The sequence below is a fragment of the Opisthorchis viverrini genome (genome assembly GCF_000715545.1).
Source record: "Opisthorchis viverrini unplaced genomic scaffold opera_v5_29, whole genome shotgun sequence".
In the NCBI taxonomy this organism is placed as follows: Eukaryota; Metazoa; Platyhelminthes; class Trematoda; order Opisthorchiida; family Opisthorchiidae; genus Opisthorchis; species Opisthorchis viverrini.
This window is the reverse complement of record NW_008751685.1, coordinates 2,525,205-2,544,282: the sequence shown is the minus strand read 5'-3', so window position 1 is coordinate 2,544,282 and position 19,078 is coordinate 2,525,205. Positions and strand designations below refer to the sequence as shown.

The window sequence follows — 19,078 nt, the reverse complement described above, 5'->3', positions numbered from 1 at the left end:
AACATATATAAAATTACTCAGTTATCATGCATAAGACTTCATTCTTTTGCAATACAAGCCATACAAAAAAATCTGCCTGCCGGAAGGGGTAGAAGACAACTAGTTGCTCACCACCCTAGGAGCATGCTGCAGATTGAGGAAAGCGTTTGTGGCCAGAGCAAGTTCACCATTCTCGTTGATCTCTTTCTTGCATGCGGTGGACTGAGAGGGTAGATTAGGGAAAGCCATGCTGGCATTGGGGGGCGGTGTTGATTCCTTTCTTCTATTTTTTATGTTGTACATCTCGATTCCCCCTTGTTTGTTATTTTGGTCTATGCCCATACCACTCTTGTTGTTTTTGACCTGAACATAAACCGTTCTTCGACCTTGTCATCGTACGTGCCGTTTAAGTTCACACGTGGTTTTGCTAGCTTGTAAACACGTGGCTCCGAGTCGGCGTGGACTTTGAGACCCGTTAGGAATTAGCAGTTCCTAAACCGGTGTATAGAAGCCGGCATAGTCCCACGATTTGAGGTTTGTGAAGCTTTATCATTTTAATATTGTACTTATAGTACCGCATTTGTAGAAAAACCTCCATTTGAAAGAATTGGCTTTTGGGGTGTTGCGCGTAACTCGACGTGGTCCAACAGATTGCTGGTATCAATCTATACTAAGTACAAATTTATCTATTTGCTACTCCATATAATCACTTCCCATCACCCTAATTGCAGCAGGCGTCAAGTGTTTTCCTCTGTGTTTATTAATGCAGATTATCCCATTTTATATCCCCACAAATTCACCAAGTTTTGCTGATCTCCTCTCATCCCTTCATCTTCCAAGGCTTTGGACTTCGGAAGTGCCCGTTTTGGACGAGCTGGTTAGCTGATACCCACTCCACCTGGCCTATGATCTACAACTCCGGTATCGCCAAGCGGACCACAGAAAACCCTACAATCCCATATCGGCCTCGTTCCACCCTGTCGCCCTGACCAGGATGAAATGAATACCGCTGCCCAATGAACTACACAACCCAGCCGAATGATCTCAAGTGTGACGTCAGTCACCGGGCCGTCCAAAAACTGAAGCATGTCAGGCCAATGATGGCACGGCACTGCAATACTCAGTCTGATATCACACCCGCAACTGTTCTATTTTTCCTCCCAGACGAGCCTACTTGCCTATGCGATTCATTGATCCCAACCACCACCACGGCATTCATTCCAACCTGTTGGACTTCTCGTTCGAATCCAATCACCTTTGTGTCCTCATCCAACCTAACCCAAGCACTTAACTTTAATACAACAGTGCAACCAGTGAGTATGCTTGTTCTCAGATTGCACCATATTTTTGAGACTAAACTTGCCATGTTCTACCAATTCGAATTATTGCATCTCCACCTCCACTTTATCTCGTTGTAACTCCGGCCATCTACCCAACCGCCCAGGGTCACTCATGGCCAGCGGTGGTTTTCCAGTTTTAGTTCATTTCAACCGACTGAGTCTGAATTAGTCGAACCTCATGCCCATTGTTCCCTACAAGTTGCGAAAGAAACCTGTTAACATTATTTCATTGAATACTCCTCACTGTTCATAACGTTGTCCCCATTTCGCGGAATCCCCACTAGTCGCAAATCCCCCAGGTCACATGTCCCATTCTGACTGTAAACGCATGATCATGCCCGAAGGTATGCCACCCAAAAGTTGGGAAATAAACATTATTATATTATTACCAATCGGAAGAAAAGGAAGCAGCCCATAATCAGCAGATACAGTGCGTTCACATGTTTTCAACTTAACCTATGCTACAGGGGTAGAAGCCCTGTTTTTTCCAAACCTGTTTAAATGTAGCCCCCTTGGTGGCTTTAACCAATACCTAAAGCACCCAAGTTTGCCAGATTTCTAAAGCAAAACTTCTAGGTTCGTCTTTGGCAGATACAGTGCGTTCACATGTTTTCAACTTAACCTATGCTACAGGGGTAGAAGCCCTGTTTTTTCCAAACCTGTTTAAATGTAGCCCCCTTGGTGGCTTTAACCAATACCTAAAGCACCCAAGTTTGCCAGATTTCTAAAGCAAAACTTCTAGGTTTCGTCTTTGTTATGCTCTGGCAAAGCCGATTCCACCTACCCAATGTCCGATTTTTCTCAAGTAAAAAGTAAGCCTTTCTGTTGCATCAACTTAATCTTTATTCAAAATTTGGCCCGTTTATACTGAAGTGACCTTGCCGTGTTACACCTCCTTTTGCACCAAATCACGCTTATTTTATACCACCGATACGCACTCTTGCATGTCCAGGTGCTCACACAGCCTGAAATGACCCTTAGCCTACAGCTCACGCTGGTCTCATAAAGCCTGGCGATGGGTCTTTCACTGCTCAATAACCCAACGAATAAACAAACAGCCATCAATCCAACGTAAGCTTTCAATGTCCTCTTTGATTGTGAGCCAAACCATTTCCGCTCCGATAGCTTTTACAAATGACGCCAAAATCCTGCGACTGGTCAGCTGGCTGAATGATACTACAGCTATACTAAAGGTTAGTGACACTATCAATATTTGCGGGCTGTTAAATTGGGAGATCTATGCCACACAACAACAAAGCCCTCTTAGTACACCTTAATTTTGCTAACCCTTATGAAGACACTTGGGCTGGTAGCAATAGATAGTCGTAGAAATATGCGCTACTGCCGAGATAACGTCGCTCATTATGTCAAACCGACAGCCAGAGAAGCCTGCAGTGAAACGGGTTTCATGGACAGAATGTGATTTCAGCCAAATACGCCAGGTCTATTGGGTCAGATCCCAAACCTACCAAATATTCGGTCGGCAGCTGCATGAGAAAATTTGTTTGTTAGAATCAACAAACGGCCCGTTCATCAACAACGCCGAGAACTCGTTACACTCGTTATGCATGACGAGTTGCATGAACGCACACAAACGAGAATGCGGAATAAGCAGGAGCACTATTATACTCATCTACAAATTATTTTGCCACCCAATGCACTCCCTGAGAATGTGATCGCCTTTGGCCTAAAAACACTCAGCATGTCACCATCAGTGTCCAGCAAGCTGGTATCTGCCATCGGTTCCTTGCCCAGCGGAAAAACTGGTGACAGAAAATGTCACACTCAACCACCGTCTAGAAGCATAATTATATGTGCGTTTCTTAGCCTCAGAGTGCAGATATCCAAGAAGTTTGCTGATTTTTGCCGAAATAATTATAACGTTTGATTAAATAAGCGCCACTCGGTTTCCATACTTTGGGCCTGTTAGTTGGCAAGGTTATGCGGAAGCCAGAATAAGCCCATAAGCTTCCATGTATTTTTCGCACTTTTGAATCTCACTCTACGTGTGTTTGGCGTGATTCTACGCAAAGGCTTTGTTATATTAGCTCACGCCACAGGCAGCAAACTAAGTATGACGAACCACATTCAGGGCGAGTTCAGAAGAAAAAATCATTAGAACCGTGTCCTAACTTCAAAACATTTTCTATCCCCGACAGAAGCTGCTCAAAACGACCAACGCCATTGCTATCTACCTCAATTTCAATCTGTATGCATGACAAACTCCCGCGAAAATGCCCGTGAATTTGCAACAGCCTGATTCTCATTTTATTGGTCCAATTAACTAACAAAGCCTGCTGACTACGGGAGTTCACGACCATTATCCGATCTACTCGGTTACGACGTTCGTTGTGGGGCCGTCCATTGGCTGAACTGTCAGTACGGAACTGTAACAGTCAACCTGATACAACACCCACAATTATCCTCTCTTACTCCCGGCAACCTTCTGTTTTTCTCCCAGGCCGTTATTTTGAAATTTAGTTGCGCCAAAGGCGAATTCGTTCTAATTGACAAGGCCTCCTTAAACCCTAACATTTCGATGTTCCAATTTACCCTCAGCTTTTATTATCCACAAATTCAACGACTTCCTTCACGGGGCCTGTTAGGCCTTGCGCACAAGTACCACTTCTCTCATCCAGTAAAAATTTACGCCTGACTCCTCTCGAAGAGGAAACCCGATAAGCTTATCCACTTTCAGCGCACATTACAATCAAGTACATTACCGGTTATTCACATTTTCTAAAAAGATTCCTTGACTTATCAACCTAAGTTTGCTTTTCAAACTGTTGGCTATCGATTCAATGCTCCGAAGTCACCCACTGTCCACAACGGTTTCAGTTTAATCCCAAAGTGGTCTAATTTTTCGTTGGAGACCCCAGTTTATTCTAATCTCTTTGTTTCAGTGTTCTGTTCCCCACACTTGAATTTCTTACCACTTAATAAGACTACCTTAACACCGGTTAAGCGATACTTTCAAAATTGGTTTCGTTTTTTCCCCTTTCCAATTTGTGAGCAAATTCTTTCGCTTTTTAATGGATATATAAATTTTACACGTGAGGTTTAGATGAAATTTTCGTTATAAAATAACCTGTGCGTAGGAATCTCCGTCGGACCGCACCCTTTTATCCAGTGAACTTACTTAAATTCGTGAGCCACACTATTTTAACCGTTTACTTGTGCCTGTCTACACCATGTCACTCCTTATAGTTGCGTGGACCGCCTGATTTATAAGGTGATGTAGCCAACATACGCGACGGATATCCCCAATGTTACTCACAGAGGTTAGTGTTGATCAATACCTTTCGGCGTCGATGAATGAAGGAATAGATCACGCTTTGGCAGTCACGACACAAGCGGGTGAGACTACCGACAATATTTTGTTGGAGACGTTACGTTATTCAGCGGCGAAGATCCGAGTCAACTACAATAAAAGGCAGGGGTCATGGTGCATGTCGAGCCTGGAAGTGTCAGTAAAGGTTACTTTGGCTACAGTTATCGAGATATAAGTCGCATCTGCCTGCCGGAAGGAGTACAAGACAGCTGCTCACCCACTCTGGGAGGATGCTGTGTGTTGAGGGAGGCGTTTGTAGTCAGAGCGACCATATCATTCCTGTTGATGTCACTTTCAGGTGCGATGGTTTAAGTTGTCAATGGTTCAAAGTAGGTCATGCCGGCTTTGGGGGCCAGGTTCGCCTTTTGATTCTTATTTTGTACAACACCATTGCCCGTTTTCGACATTTAGGATTTGTGCCTATACCGCCTCTCTTGGTTTTGATTTGAATGTAAACGTTGGTTGAACTTATCGTTGCACGTATTGTCTGATTTCACATCTGGATCCGATATACTCTTAACACGTTACCTTGAGTCAAGGCGGAATCCGTTGAAAGTACGCAGATCTTAAACCGGTGTATGTAAGCCGGCGTATAGCTTCATTTTCCACTATTATAATTATGGTACCGCATTTGCAGATAAACCATTTTTTTAACGATTTGACTCTTGGAGTACTACATGTAACTCAACGTATTCCAGTAGAATGCTGGGATTAACCCATATGAAAACGGTTTTTCTGTCTAAATTCAAGCCAAGCAATTTCATCATTGAACTGATCGTACCTCATACCTTATTTATTAGTGTTTTGGTTTCCAGAATCCCGATGACTTTGAACGTGATATGCATGTCTCGTTGAGGGTATATTTCCCTCCGTTGTTTTGTTGCCCAACATGGTTAGGCTGTGAAGTTCTGATCGCGCCTCAGTTGGCTCGTTCCACACAAGCTGAGAAAGAAAAAACGTGCTACAAAGCCTCGTCTTGACGTGCCTTTCAGTGGCAACCCGGGAGCTCGTCACCCACTCATTGTCACAGGAGTTAGGCGTCCTTTGACTTCATTCGAGCCTTGCTACAAATGTGCTAAATCATGAATGCCAGGTCTTCGGTTATGCCGCTTCACCACAATAACCGGCAACTAGCTTTCGGTCCGTTAACTCCTGCTGTTACCAGTTTGCATACCCTTTAACCTACAATTTTTCGCAACTAACCATTTTCACGCGTGCAACGCCTTCCACTGAAACTAATGCCACATCTCCAGTTCCTTCGATTTCGTCAGCGCCCCGTTCCTTCAAAATAACTTCCTTAAACCGTGTTGACCTTCGGACCTTCCAGAGCGCCACCTACTTATTTCCAAGTCTGACTTTGTCCTAGTCCTCAGAGAGTATCGCTTAGTTTTGGCCCATCGATGAATAAGCCAAGAATATGTCTGAAGGATGGCCCACTACTTTGATATCTGATGGCATGTAGGGACAAAATAAAGTTGTGTGGCCGCTATGTACATCTTACTGTACTTTCGATCGCGTCATTGCATCATATTGTTGCCTACACGTGCCCATCATCCCACCAGTAACGTTGATAATTCAATAGGTGCCTGTGGAATCACTCTTCTACCAAGGTGGTTTCCCTCAAATAAATCATCTTGGGCAGATGTGCCACACACAGTCGTGCATGCGTTAAGTAGCAAATTGAGAGCCCCGTCAAAATATAGAGACTGCGCCTGCAATGCACCCAACAATATTTTTGACCGGCTAAACCTGACGGCTTATGTTTGAAGTTCACGCTGAACATTTTGTACACTAAAATGTGAAGAGTTGAGCGGTATGTTTGTCTATTACCGGGGCCGGCCTGGATAGAAATTACATCTTGGAAATCCTGGGCTGTTTTGGAACATGTGCCACAGGATGAGTTGATTTATTGGCCAACCATGCGCTGCATAAGTAGGTGTGTGTTCAAATAGCGCCGAGTCTGACGATCAGCGCTCCGTAATATCGGCCGGTTTAGGTGATCCTGGAAGATAATTAAATGTCTTGGTCACCGTATTTTTAGCTTGATGTGTTTTCATACTTTTAATTATATTGATAATAGATCCATTCCCCAAACTGTGTGGAACATGCGGATTGAGGCATGATCGGACCGTTACAACCTGAACCTGGCATGCAAAGACATGCATATCGCCTTCATAGTCATCGAAGGTATTTAAACCAAAACACCGCATAAATGTGGGATGAGGTACGACTAGGTTAATGACGAAGCCTCTTGACTTGAACTAAAGATGAAAAACCGTTGCAGGCCATCGGTGACCTCTAGCAAATATAGAGGTGGAGATGGGAAACTTCCAAGTGATGACAGATGACGGGGCTTTGTTTCAAAAATATGGTTCACATTAAAATCAATAGATTGACTGGTGTTGCTGTTGTGGGGGAGTCAGGTTTGGACAGTGTTTTCTATGGGGAGATGGTGCCCGTGCATGGGGCTGAAAGAACAACGAAAATAAAATTGCTAAACTTGCAGAAGGAGTAAGCCGCAACTGCTTCAGAAGATCGAAAAGGTTAGATTCAAACGCAAGGTTCAGGGGATGGGGTCAAACTCGTTACAGAGGTAGATCGGACTGGTTAAACATTTGTTCGTAGTTGCAATAACAGGCTGGTGTGAACGAAAGATGACGGTCGTGTGTCGGAAGAAAATGTTTGCGATTGCGTCCCCAGATTAGATGTGGCGGTGCCGCGCCAACATTCTACTGATATACATCAGTTTCTGGACAGCCTCATTGTGGACGTCAATGATGTGGTAACCGGACATGGGATGGGTGTTTCTGAGGCGACAGAATCTGAGTTAAGCGAGGTGACTGACGGAGGCAAAGATAGGCCGATGATGAGTCACTTGCAATTTTTATTAAGTTGAAGGACCACGTAGGTGCAAACCTGAAATCAGTGGGATTAATAAATGAAGACCGCACGGGGCGACCTGGAGAGATGCTGTTCGCGGTTGAAGCTCGAGAAGAGGTCAGAATAAGAAGCGAATAGGATGAATTCAGTAGCTTCTGTTGGGTGAAGGAAAATATCAAGCAAACAGTGTCCAATGGAAAAAGAGTCTAAAAGAGAATGACAGAAGGTTGAACAAGCCCACAAAAAGGTACATTTTTGTAAGCTGACCTAGCAACAAAGGGCTAGTTGAGGCGGCCAATGTATACGAAGGCACAAAAGGCCACTGTTGGCGTGCTTCTGCTCAGAATATGTGCGGTACATTCAGATAACAGTGCAAGAGAGTACTGTTGGTTGTGAGAATTGTGTGGTGTTTGTACTGAGCTACAGTCGATCAATGAACCGAAGTAGGGAGCAGTGAACCCAGCCTTTCGGCTAGTTGATACGGCAAGGACGCTGTGAGTAGAGCTTTATAAGTTTTTAGCCCATCTGGAAATCCCATATGGGGTTCTCCTTGTCCATCACACGATCCACCCGCTTATGCCCTTTCTCCCTGATTAAGGTTGTTATCAACCCTCAGCAGCATCAAACGGCGAATAATGTGCTATCAAGCTCCGCACACCACGATGCATTATTGATACAAGTAAAACTTTGCTCGACCCAGGTAAGCATGCTTATCGTTCACACGTGTGTCTGGCAGACACAAGGGGTACTGGTTCTGCAAGTCGCAGAATTAGGTGGTTAACCTTGAAAGTAACTCGTTTATAAGTTTCTGACAAGCGCGCAAGCGTCTTTATTACGCCGCAATATCATGTTCCCAGCCTAACTGAGTTGAGCAAGTAGCCTGGATGGCACCCGGCCACTAGCGCGCAGTTTACGTGTTTCTTGAAATGTTGTGATACCGATTATTCTTCCTTTGCTACGACTAATTTCATTCACCACGCGAAGTAAATGCAACTGATCCGTTCCCACAACAAAGACGTACATAATATTACGCAAGTTATGCAGTGTCACCGAGCCATCACAGTTGTTAAGCAACGACAATAAGTTCACGAAACATATCCGGGACGAATGTGCGCATATGAGCGGTACCTCATCACCGGTTGCTTGCAGCACATCCAAAAACATGTTTAAACGCGGAATAATTCAGACACAAAATATTATTTTTCGTTGACATCAATGCTGATATTTACAAAAATGCCTACAGATTGGCCTCAAGTTTTGTAAGACATCAGAAAGCACTAAAGAGAAGGAAACACGGAAATGCAAAGCAACTTGCTACAAAATGGTGGTTACAACCCACACCAGATGGAAGTTACCTGAATGGCGACAACGGACTTATTTATCCTGCGACGCGTCTTTATCTTGGTGGTGGTTGCAAGTACTACTGACCGCAAGCATTTTTCAAGTTAATGAACGTGTCCAGGGAAATGTTTTAAATTTTTATTTGCATATAACAAAGCTTAACTGAAATATAAATGCAGAGTCCTTCAACGCAAAGTTTTTCATCGTAAATTTGGGTGAAATTTATCCCAAGTATCTAATTTCATTAATGTTGCATGACAGTAAGAAATACTATGGTCACATTTAAAAAAATGATTTTGTGCCGGCCAAATCCTTCTCAGCTGAAAGCAAGCTAAGCACTTTTTTGTTCGGTGGTAAGGTGTCTATTAGCCTTAAGTACTGTGGCATATTTACGGAATACTAAAAATTTGAAACCGGAATGTTGCCTTCTTTGATGCGGAACGATGCAGAACACAGACTAAAGAGCAATGTCTTGTGGCATCCAAGATAGTGTTGATGCATTCGTGAGAATCTCTAATTTGTCGCGACAGTAAACTTCAACCTGATCTCATTGTGACTTCGTGGACGACCTTCGTGAAAGAACTCGAGAACACCCATTCGTTCCATTATATATTGATACCAAGATGCCCCGCGTGATGGTTCACCTTGAAGTGGATGAACTTCATTCTAGCGAGAGTGCCATGATTCCTAAGGGACCCACCTGGTTGTTCTTGACAAGTCGTGGATGCCCTGATCTTCGGTAGTTGAACACAAGGTCTCGGTTGTGAAGCCCAGCCTTGAAACTCTTGGTAGTGTGAACATACACGTTCAAACCAAAATCGGATGTGTATGTGTCCTCCTAGTTACTGTATAAATAGTGAATCCTATTTGTCCTACCCACGGTGTTCGGCAAAGTGGATAATTACGAAACTGCTGCTTTAGAAAAGTATCTTTCACTGTTACGCCAATCCACCTACCATCCTATTTATTACACCCGCTTTTCTGTGCATCATGACTTGAGGCACAACACTCGGGTGTCCACCAAGATGATGCGTTCCAGGCTATCGATGTTACGACAGTGCTATGTAAACCGACAAAATGCTATTTTAAACCGTTGTTTTTAGTGTCGCCAGAGTAGACGATCCTTAACCGTGCACAAACTGCTTATTCCAGAACGGTCTGCAGCTTATGGGTCTCAACTCGACCTAAAGCTTAAGCCTTGACGTGATGGCCGGGGCTTGAGTGCTGCAATGATCCCGCGGGCTACATTGTCTGGAACTTTGTTCCTCAAGGTGAACAATGCCGGGAAGGCTAAAGGATAGCAACCAGACAAGGAGCAGCGAGATCCCGCATTACGAGTAATCGTGCTATGGGGCAGTCTGGAGGCAAAGTCGTACTGTCCTCTGAGACAGAAGTGTGAAGGCAGTAAGGCGTTTCCACCAGGCGACCAGCATTTCCATATTTATGAGAGCAGCGATGCTGCCTGCCCCCGAGGAAGGACGGGTTAGAAAAACCGCACACTCCGATCGCGAAAAGGTTGACCGTGACCGCCGACGCATTATCCAATACGGTTGTATCAAGAATAAGACAGTAATGTCTTGTTCCCTGCGCCGTCGATTTAGGCCGACCACCTGCAGCCGAGCAGGTCAGACTTTTGAGTCGTCGGCTACGGGCAGGGTCACCAATGGAAACCCTGCATTCTTCCACTGCCTCGTGGGTCAGTATTTTGAGTCAAGGGCTAAAGTCAGGGCCTCCGTAACAAAAACCCACGTCCTCCCACTGTCCTGTGGGTAAGACGTTTGAATCGAAGGCTCGAGGTGGGGTACCTCAACCAGACCCTCTTCCACGGCCCAGGCAGCCGGAAAGTATCATTTATCCGCGCTGTTCAGTGTCCACCGATGTGCCTTCCCAGCTTCCTCCCATCTCTCAAGCAAACTTCGCTGGGCCGTTTGACTGTCAGTCATCTGACCAAAAGACCTTATGCTCCTCGTTGCCTACAAACACCAAACAAAATAACACCTTTCTAAATCCACGGGACCCTTTCTATATAGGAACTTTTAACGTCCGTACCCCATGTCAAATTGGAAACAGGCAATGCCTGGTGAAACCATGTACTCCCTTAAAATTGAACTATGCTCTGTCTCCGAGTTACGCATGCAAGATCCGAGCGTGGTTATGCATCTCAGAACGCCACGGATGAACTCAGCTCTTTCGCATTTCTCCATCCGTTAGTCCGATTACCCGGAAGCGATCACTCGATGTATGTATGGCATTTAAAACGCACGCAGGACAGAGCTGAACGCTCTTTGCAGGATTAGATCCCAGAGAACAGTCGTCTTTGCGCCGCCTGTTTATCTGGTTAAATCAAAATCAATGCCACTCAGTATAAAACTTGGTGCCTATTTTTGTGTCGGCTTACGCCCCAACGGACTGCAGTTCCGATGCGGAGAAAGATACCTCCTACCAAGAGTTATCCGGGCTCATTCGTCAGGTAAAAAGCACTGACATTTTGGTCCTTGCAAGCGATTTGTGTGCTCCTGGAATCACACTTGGGTGGTCGATTCGGAGTAAATGATCGCCACACAGAACGGAGACCGACTCCTTCAGTTGTGTGTCGATCGTGAATTGTTTCTGCAAGTACGAACTTTCAATATAATTTTTCGGATCGCTGCAAGTCAAACGTGGGCCCAGTTGAACCACGCAGCGAGGAGCCACCGGTGCAGGGCCACAATTCGAGACTGCCGTTCCTTCTGGGGCACACCACTTGATTTCGATCACCCCATGGTGTGTGCACTCCCGACCGTTTGTTTCCCTTCAGACCATCGCAAGTCAGCAAGAAGCATGCAGATCCACCATCTCCGAAAAACTAACATAGCTCAAAATTATCGATCTGAGCTGGCCCAAAAACCGTCCACAGTCAAACAATACTGTGGTGTCAGTGTGCATGTGGATGAAGCATGGCAAAATGTGAGACGAGTTATGTCGGCGGCGTTCGCTTCGGTCCGTTCAGTTTCTCCGATTCGAGATCACTATCCATGACTGATGCTAGGAAAGCCATCCATCAGGTAACGAGTACGACGACACATGCAAATAATTCAAGCGCCACAAAGTGAATTCTAAGGAAAGACCGAGGGCTGGGACGGACATGGAAGCCTCGGGATATTGTGAAAGCTTTTGCCACGGGAAAAAGCCGCGCCCTATATCAACTGATACGATCGATCGGCTCAAGCAAAGCAGTGATCATTGAAACCAAAAGTGAAAAAGGCAGCCCATTAATTCACTCGCAAAAGCGTCGACTGGAAAGATGGCCCGAACACTTTGAAGAGCAGTTTAGCCGGCCTCCTGCAACACAGTCTGTGGAGATAACGCATACGGCTAAATGGAGTGTAAATCTTGATCGCCCTTCGGAAGATGAAATAAAGTATGAAATAACCGTACTAAAACGTGAGAAGGCACTAGGACCAGGCGGTCTGTATACAATTCTATTCAAGGAAAGCATAAAATTCATGGTGACCCATCCGACGAAGCTTATTGGTGCTATATGGGGCGAGGGGAGAGTGCCTGCGGAAAGGGAAATGTCGACAGTTATCCCTGTCTTCAAAAAGGGTGCGCGGACGCCGTGTAAAAAAACACCGTGGCATCAGCCTGTTAGCTGCGGCATCGAAAATGCCTGACAGATTCTGGAACAGCGACACTGCTTCCAGCAGCCAACAATGGTCGTTATTCTTGATCTGAAAACCGCCTTTGACTGTATGAACCGCCAAGCACTATGGCAGTGTCTGTGGAGCAAAGGTGTACCCCATAAATTCTTGGCCGTCATTATAGGCGCTGTACGCCAACTCCCGCGGCCGTGTAAAGGTCTGCAGGAAGCTCTCTCCTGAGTTCACCACATCAAGTGGTGTCCGAAAAGGCTGCCCCTTTCACCTTTCGTCTTCATCTTCGTCATTTATGCGATCATGGAAGACCCACTACCAGCCTCTAATGCCTGTGGGTACGCGGACGAGAGCTCTTCTTCGATCTGACCCCGTGGTAATGCAAAATATTAAGTCTAAATAATTCTGCCTCAAGGTTCAGCATGCGCTTCACACCTGCAAAGTGTAAAGTGCTGCTGCAAGACTGGCCGGGCTCGCACCTTAGCCTCATGCTTGCGGATGAACCGATTGAGGTAGTAGACAAATTTGTTTATCTGGGCATCTGTGTCAGTCCCGGTGGTCTCGCGAAAGGTGATACTTCCATCCGGGTTGGGAAGGCCAGACCATCTTTTGTGAACCCACGTTACCTGTGGCGTAGGCGTGACGTCAGCTTCTCTGTCAACTGTCGGGTTTACAATTCTGCGGCGTGCTCCATATTACTATATGGATCAGAAATCGGGCCGCTGCGCGCTGAGGACGCCAAGAGATTTTCAGTGTTTGACCGTCGATATCTTCAGAGCATTGCTCGAGTTAAGTGGGAACACCGAACCAGCAATGATGAAATACGTCGAATGGTAATCGGGAAGAATAACTCCCCCACGATAGATGAACTGATCAGGCTCTATAGTTTGAGCTGGCTTGGCCACGTGCCGCGTATGCCTGTTAGCCGGCTACATCGAAGGGCTTTTTTTGCACAACCACGTGAAGGGTGGAAGAGAGCCATATGTGGTCAAACAATGACTTGGAAGCGAAGTGTGAAAGGCATTACCAGAAAACCCAGCTACGCTGTTCATTGCCCTCTTCCTGGATGGAAACCATGAGACAAATCACATCAATGGTTAGAGGCATTGTCAGACATGGCCAAGTCACGCCCTCAATGGCGATCATGCATCCAAGCTATTTTCCTTCCCAATTCCCTCCACCTGACAGCCCATTGACGGTGCCGGATTTATGCACCAAGTTGTCATCTCCTGGCTGCAACGTGCAGTTACCCACTCCCCACAAAACATCGGCAAAACGAAACTGCGGCAGCTACAACCGCTGTACGACGAGTACGCTGTTATCACAACTGACAGTGATGATGATGATTATAAACCTCATAAGTTTCCGCGGCCACGAAACCTGGGAGCACTAAATTAATGTGGCACTAATACATTTCTTCGTACTGCCTTTTAATATTAGAAGGAATAGGACCTTTTTGATACGTAGCTTTGCGTAGAACAGTCACTCAACACTTGGTAGTGAAGTGTCCCTTTGCGCCTTCATCACGTGGCAATTGCAACAGTAGACGGTCATACGGACCGCACACGCTAAGGGAGCAAGATTTTCTATGGAGCGTAACTCATTCAGTTGTACACCACCCTATTCAGCAAGCTTATACGGCTTGTACTAATGTCGGAAAGTCGAGCTCCGGCAGACCGGTTATAGGATGGATCTGTAAAGCGTAAGAAGTCAACGATTAGTAGATCTGAAAACCGTCAGAGTAAGGTCATACGGTAGGAAAGATGTAACCGTGTTAGAAAAAACATTATTATCATTATTAAGCACCACCAATCCGAACGTCTCTCGAACCCGGACTCACAACCAATCTGAAGGAAATTCTTCATCTAAACCGGTCCTTTAAAACACTACCAGTTAGGGGTGAAATTTTGCAGGTACTTTCAGGTCTGCTTTGCAATGTTTTCTGATCGCGGCAATCGAACTAATGACTAAATCGTAAAGTGACGCTTAAATGTCTGCTGTTGATTAAATGATGCGTACAGAGCTTGCCTTGGTTCGGGCAAATATTTAGTTTTCTAGTTTGGCAAACCGTGTTGGTTTCGAAACCCAATAATAATTAAAACAAGTATAAAAATTGCCTCTCCCACGTCAAATTAATTGGAGCAGCTGTTATATTAGAACAAACAAACCGGATAAAAAAGCCACAAGCAAACAAACGATAGTCTACGAAGAAATGTAAAATTTCCGGGACATGGGCAATCCGCAGATTTTCGTGGTAGAAAAATTTCCCTACCCTGTTTCAGCCCCCAAGAAGCTCTCAAGCCCATTCTTGTTAAGCAGTTGGAAATCAATTAGAATCACACCGGACCCATGTTAACCGGAATAAATTACTCGTAAAAGCTTTAGAATTTTCCATAGTTATGTAAGACCATGACTGCTTCCTCACAATATCCCTGTTTTCGTCTCCAGAGTACATTTGGGCCCATAATTAGTAATGTAATTACTTTTGATTGTGGTATTTTCCTCTTACTCAGATTTGCACTCCTGCTGTTTCCTTTACCGTATAATTTCTGATCTTCAGAAGTACTCACGGGACTTATCTTTTTGTCCTGCATGTCATCGTCTTCGTTTACTTTTCGTATTCGCTCCTAGAGCCCCAACGTTTTTGTTTTATCTGGATCGCCACAGTTGAAAGATTCTTCGCTTATGTCCCTAAGGTCATCCTAAATTTGTCGATCATAATGTCCTCCTTCGAGGCGCTGCCATTAGTCGCACAAGTGTACGTAACTGAACAGTAAGGTTGCTGGCAAATTCTGTCTACCGCATTCGTCAAACATTCCATAACAGTGCAAGGAAATTTAAAGTTCACACATTCCATTACGTGCATAGCGCTTCAAATGAAAACAATAACTTCGCTTCAGCGGTGTTTCCATCGTACGACCTTCTGCGTTGTGACAAATGAAGATACTACAAGAACTTTCCCAAGGTTCCGTGGACAGGTCCCGATTCCGAAATGAATACTGGGTTGGAATGGACAACTTACCGGGCTTGCGCTAGTACAAGTTAAGCGCAACCACCAGGCATCTTCACCTTTGTGGTCACTTTGACGATGATTTGTGTATCAGTCGTCCACCAGCCGGTCAGAATTGTTGTCAGATGATCATTTCTGGACCCTTATGGAAAGCGTTTACACTACCAGCCTAAATGATAGCAAACGACGATTACTAGCTCGAAAAGCCATGGTCGCTCTTACTCAGTGCTACTCTCTGCAACCATTGCAAGCGCCCGTGTTGAAAGCGACGCCTTCTTGTTAGCACCTAGGGATACCTTGAGCACTCAGTCCTGTGGTTCCACATTTCTGACGGTCAACCTGAACAGAGCCGCCGATGTTGAAGAACGCCCCAGGCGTCGGCGCGGCTGTGGAAATCGAACTCAAAAATTCTCATCGTCCGGTAAGATACATGCAAAAGCTCGTATACACGGGTGAGATGTCAACAAAAACGGATAAAGCGTGCGGAGGTTACAATTGGCCCGTTCACTTGATCCAGCTGAAATTCATAAGAGTGGCTTGAGGGGGCCGATAATAGCTTCTGAAGCCAGCTCGAGCCAGACAAGCATTGATGCTAGGAAACTTCCATAGATCCGTACTAAATGCGCGGCACAAAAACCGCAGCCAACCCCCCTCGAAAAAAGTCTTACGATAAGCGTTTAGGAGCTCCTCACGATAACTCAATTGCATCCCGTCATTAGAACGCGCACTCAGCAAACATCCCATGGCCCACGGTTAGGTTCAAAATTGACACATGCTGACCCAGGAGGGATCGGGACAAACCGAAGTGCTCCTGTGCATGCAGCATATTGCCAACCTGATGCTTCAATTTTTATCACGCTACCGAACTGCTTGTAAACGAACGCTCTTTTGCTGTGTAACAGCCTGCAAGGACTCATCACACTTGCGGCTTTTTGCAGCCAGCAAACACCCGGCGTGGACATAGTAAGAAATTTTTCAAGCTCAGCGCACACATTCATTAGACAAATTTTTTTTTCATTTCGGGTAGTAGCTGCGTGGAATGACCTTCCTCAGACGGTTGTTCACGCTCCTTCAAGAACCCAATTTAAAGCGCTATTAGACATTTATTTATACGAATCCTCGCGCTGGCAAGCATACTGCCCCGCGCTGAGAACATAAAGAGCAGTGCTACACCCCTTTTTCACTGGTGCCTTTCAGGTGAACGACAGCCACTGACCGACAAGAACAAAACCGACCCGGGAAACTTGGTCAAAAGCCTCGATCCTGTGTATCAATCCGTGAATCCGTGAATCCGCAAAGGGTTGGTGCTGGTTCCATGGATAAAGCACGTCGGTCTGAAGAGGTCATGTGCCCGGAACACGCATCGTACGCCATACCAAAATCCTATAAGCTGAGTTTTATACCGCAACAAAGCATCCTACGCACTACCGCTAAGTGTGGCTTCCTGCCCTCAGGCGAACAATGAGTAAAAATACCGGCTTTCCTAATTCTCGATTCGCGCAGTTAACCTGATGCCAAAAGTTTAGATGACGTAATATAATCGCACTCTCTGTTGGCGATTCTCTCACACGTGTGTACATGCACATCGACTCCCGAATCACCAACACCACGATACTTCCCGCTTTTAGTTGCACTCGCCATCAGTGCTGCCCAGTCAGCGATTTACAAGCCCAAATGTTGTTTATCGAGTAACCGATCGCGGACATATGAACCACAAAGTACAGCGGCTTGCTTCTGTAGACGAGTGGGGGGCAAGATGTCCGTATGTTACCAAGCGTTTTGTGCTCACATCTAGACAGCTCCGTTCGCAGGCAGCGCACTACGCTTGATGGTACCAGTACAGCCACTCGATAATTTGCACTTAGTTTCTTCCCCTTGTCTATATATGACGTATAACGTCGAGGCACCGGCTCTCCGTCGCTCCGGCGCTGCAGTTTGCAGCCCACGGAGCCCACGGACATGACCTTGAAATTTGGCGAAACCATTTTATACAAAGCAACTCAAAAACAAGGTATAGTATTTCTGCATTGTTCCACGAAACCTACATAGCCAGTTCGACCCAATCCCAGTACAGGCAGTGTAACCCACATCTTTCCTCCTTTCAGCCATCATACGAATCTCTGTCCAGACACAGGGCCGGGTGATCCAGCTTACGACGCGTTTTAGCGAACACACTCGCTGCGAATGGCAAGAACAAATCCGACCCTGGAAGCTTTGCTCGAAAGCCTCGAATCTGTGTCATATCCGGTAATCCGGGCTCACCAGCATTCCTCTGAATTACACCTTCCTCTGAATGGCTTTAAGTTTGTCCACATGTCATTTGGAGGAGACCCACCGAATGCCTTTGTCATGCGTGGTGAGAAGGGACCAGAAAACATCATGAGGATAGACGCAAAAAAGGGTTTGGGAACCTGGGTCTCCTCCATTTTGTCCTTCTCACTGCATGATAAGAAATCGGCCCAAAAGGCATTCGCCATTTTACGGATGATCCGACGCACCTTCTCCCGTATTACTCGCATGGACTTCCAAATGTTCAATGGGGTCTACGTCAGACCGCTCCTGGAGTACGCCAACCAAGTTGTCTATTCAGGACGCACGAAAGACGTCACCCACATTGAGCGTGTCCAATGAGTTGCTACAAAATGTTTGCGGTCCTTAAATCCGTGGGCTACGGAACGTGTCTCGTAGTTCTTGACCTCATTCCCCTGGATTATCGTCGCCTCCGAAAGGACCTAATTCTTACTTATGCCATGTCTGACCAAAGCTTGTACAGCAGGTAATTCACCGTTGACCCAGCAAACACATGGCCGGGACATGGAAAGAATATTTTCAAACTCAGAACGGACACATTCATCAGGCCAAATATTTTCTCACTTCGAGTAGTAGCTGCGTGGAATGACCTTCCTCCGACGGCTGTCTACGCTCCTTCTAGAACCCAGTTCAAAGCACTTTAATGCGAATCCTCGCGCTGGTAAGCATACTGCCCAGCCCCGAGAATATTAAGAGCAGTATCATATCCTTTTGTCACCTGTGCCTTTCAGGTAAACGACAAGAACAAAACCGACCCGGAAAATTTGGGCGAAAGCCTCGATCTTGTATATCAAACTGTGAATTCGTTAATCCATGAATCGACCAATGGGCGTTCAGCGCGTCTGGCACCCCTTATTTCTGCGCGCTGATCGCCAACCAACCCTGGTTTTATAATGGGTGATGATATTCAGCAAGCTCCAAAAGTTTGCTCAGTATGCCATGAAGATATTGATTTTTATGCATACGGTGCGTGTAATCATCCTACATGCACAAAATGTATATTAAAACTTCGGAAGTTTGGAAGTGCAGATGAGCCCGATTTTTCCAAGTGCCCCACGTGCAGGCAGAATATAAACAAAGTATTCTTCCTTCATTTATTTAATCTCTCTAGGTTTTGCTCATGAAAGACTTCGTCCCATTTGATAGCGTGGTTACTTCTGAGATGCGGCATGATCCTCAATATGATTTCATATTCCCTACTCAAGAAATCGAGAAATACTATCGAGATATGTTAAAGTCTTACTGTCCTATATGC

The 19,078-nt window shown here is 45.6% G+C and overlaps 1 protein-coding gene across 1 annotated transcript in view; it reads left to right on the top strand.

Annotated features, from left to right (window-relative positions):
* Positions 1-10,982: 10,982 nt before the first annotated feature.
* T265_02429 (hypothetical protein) overlaps positions 10,983-19,078 on the top strand; it is a gene marked incomplete at both ends in the record, with an annotated part of 60,980 nt that continues 52,884 nt past the window's right edge. Inside the window, one exon of the mRNA XM_009166662.1 lies at positions 10,983-11,110. Within this exon, the coding sequence (XP_009164926.1) occupies positions 10,983-11,110 (128 nt within the window). The remainder of the gene's footprint in view (positions 11,111-19,078) is intronic.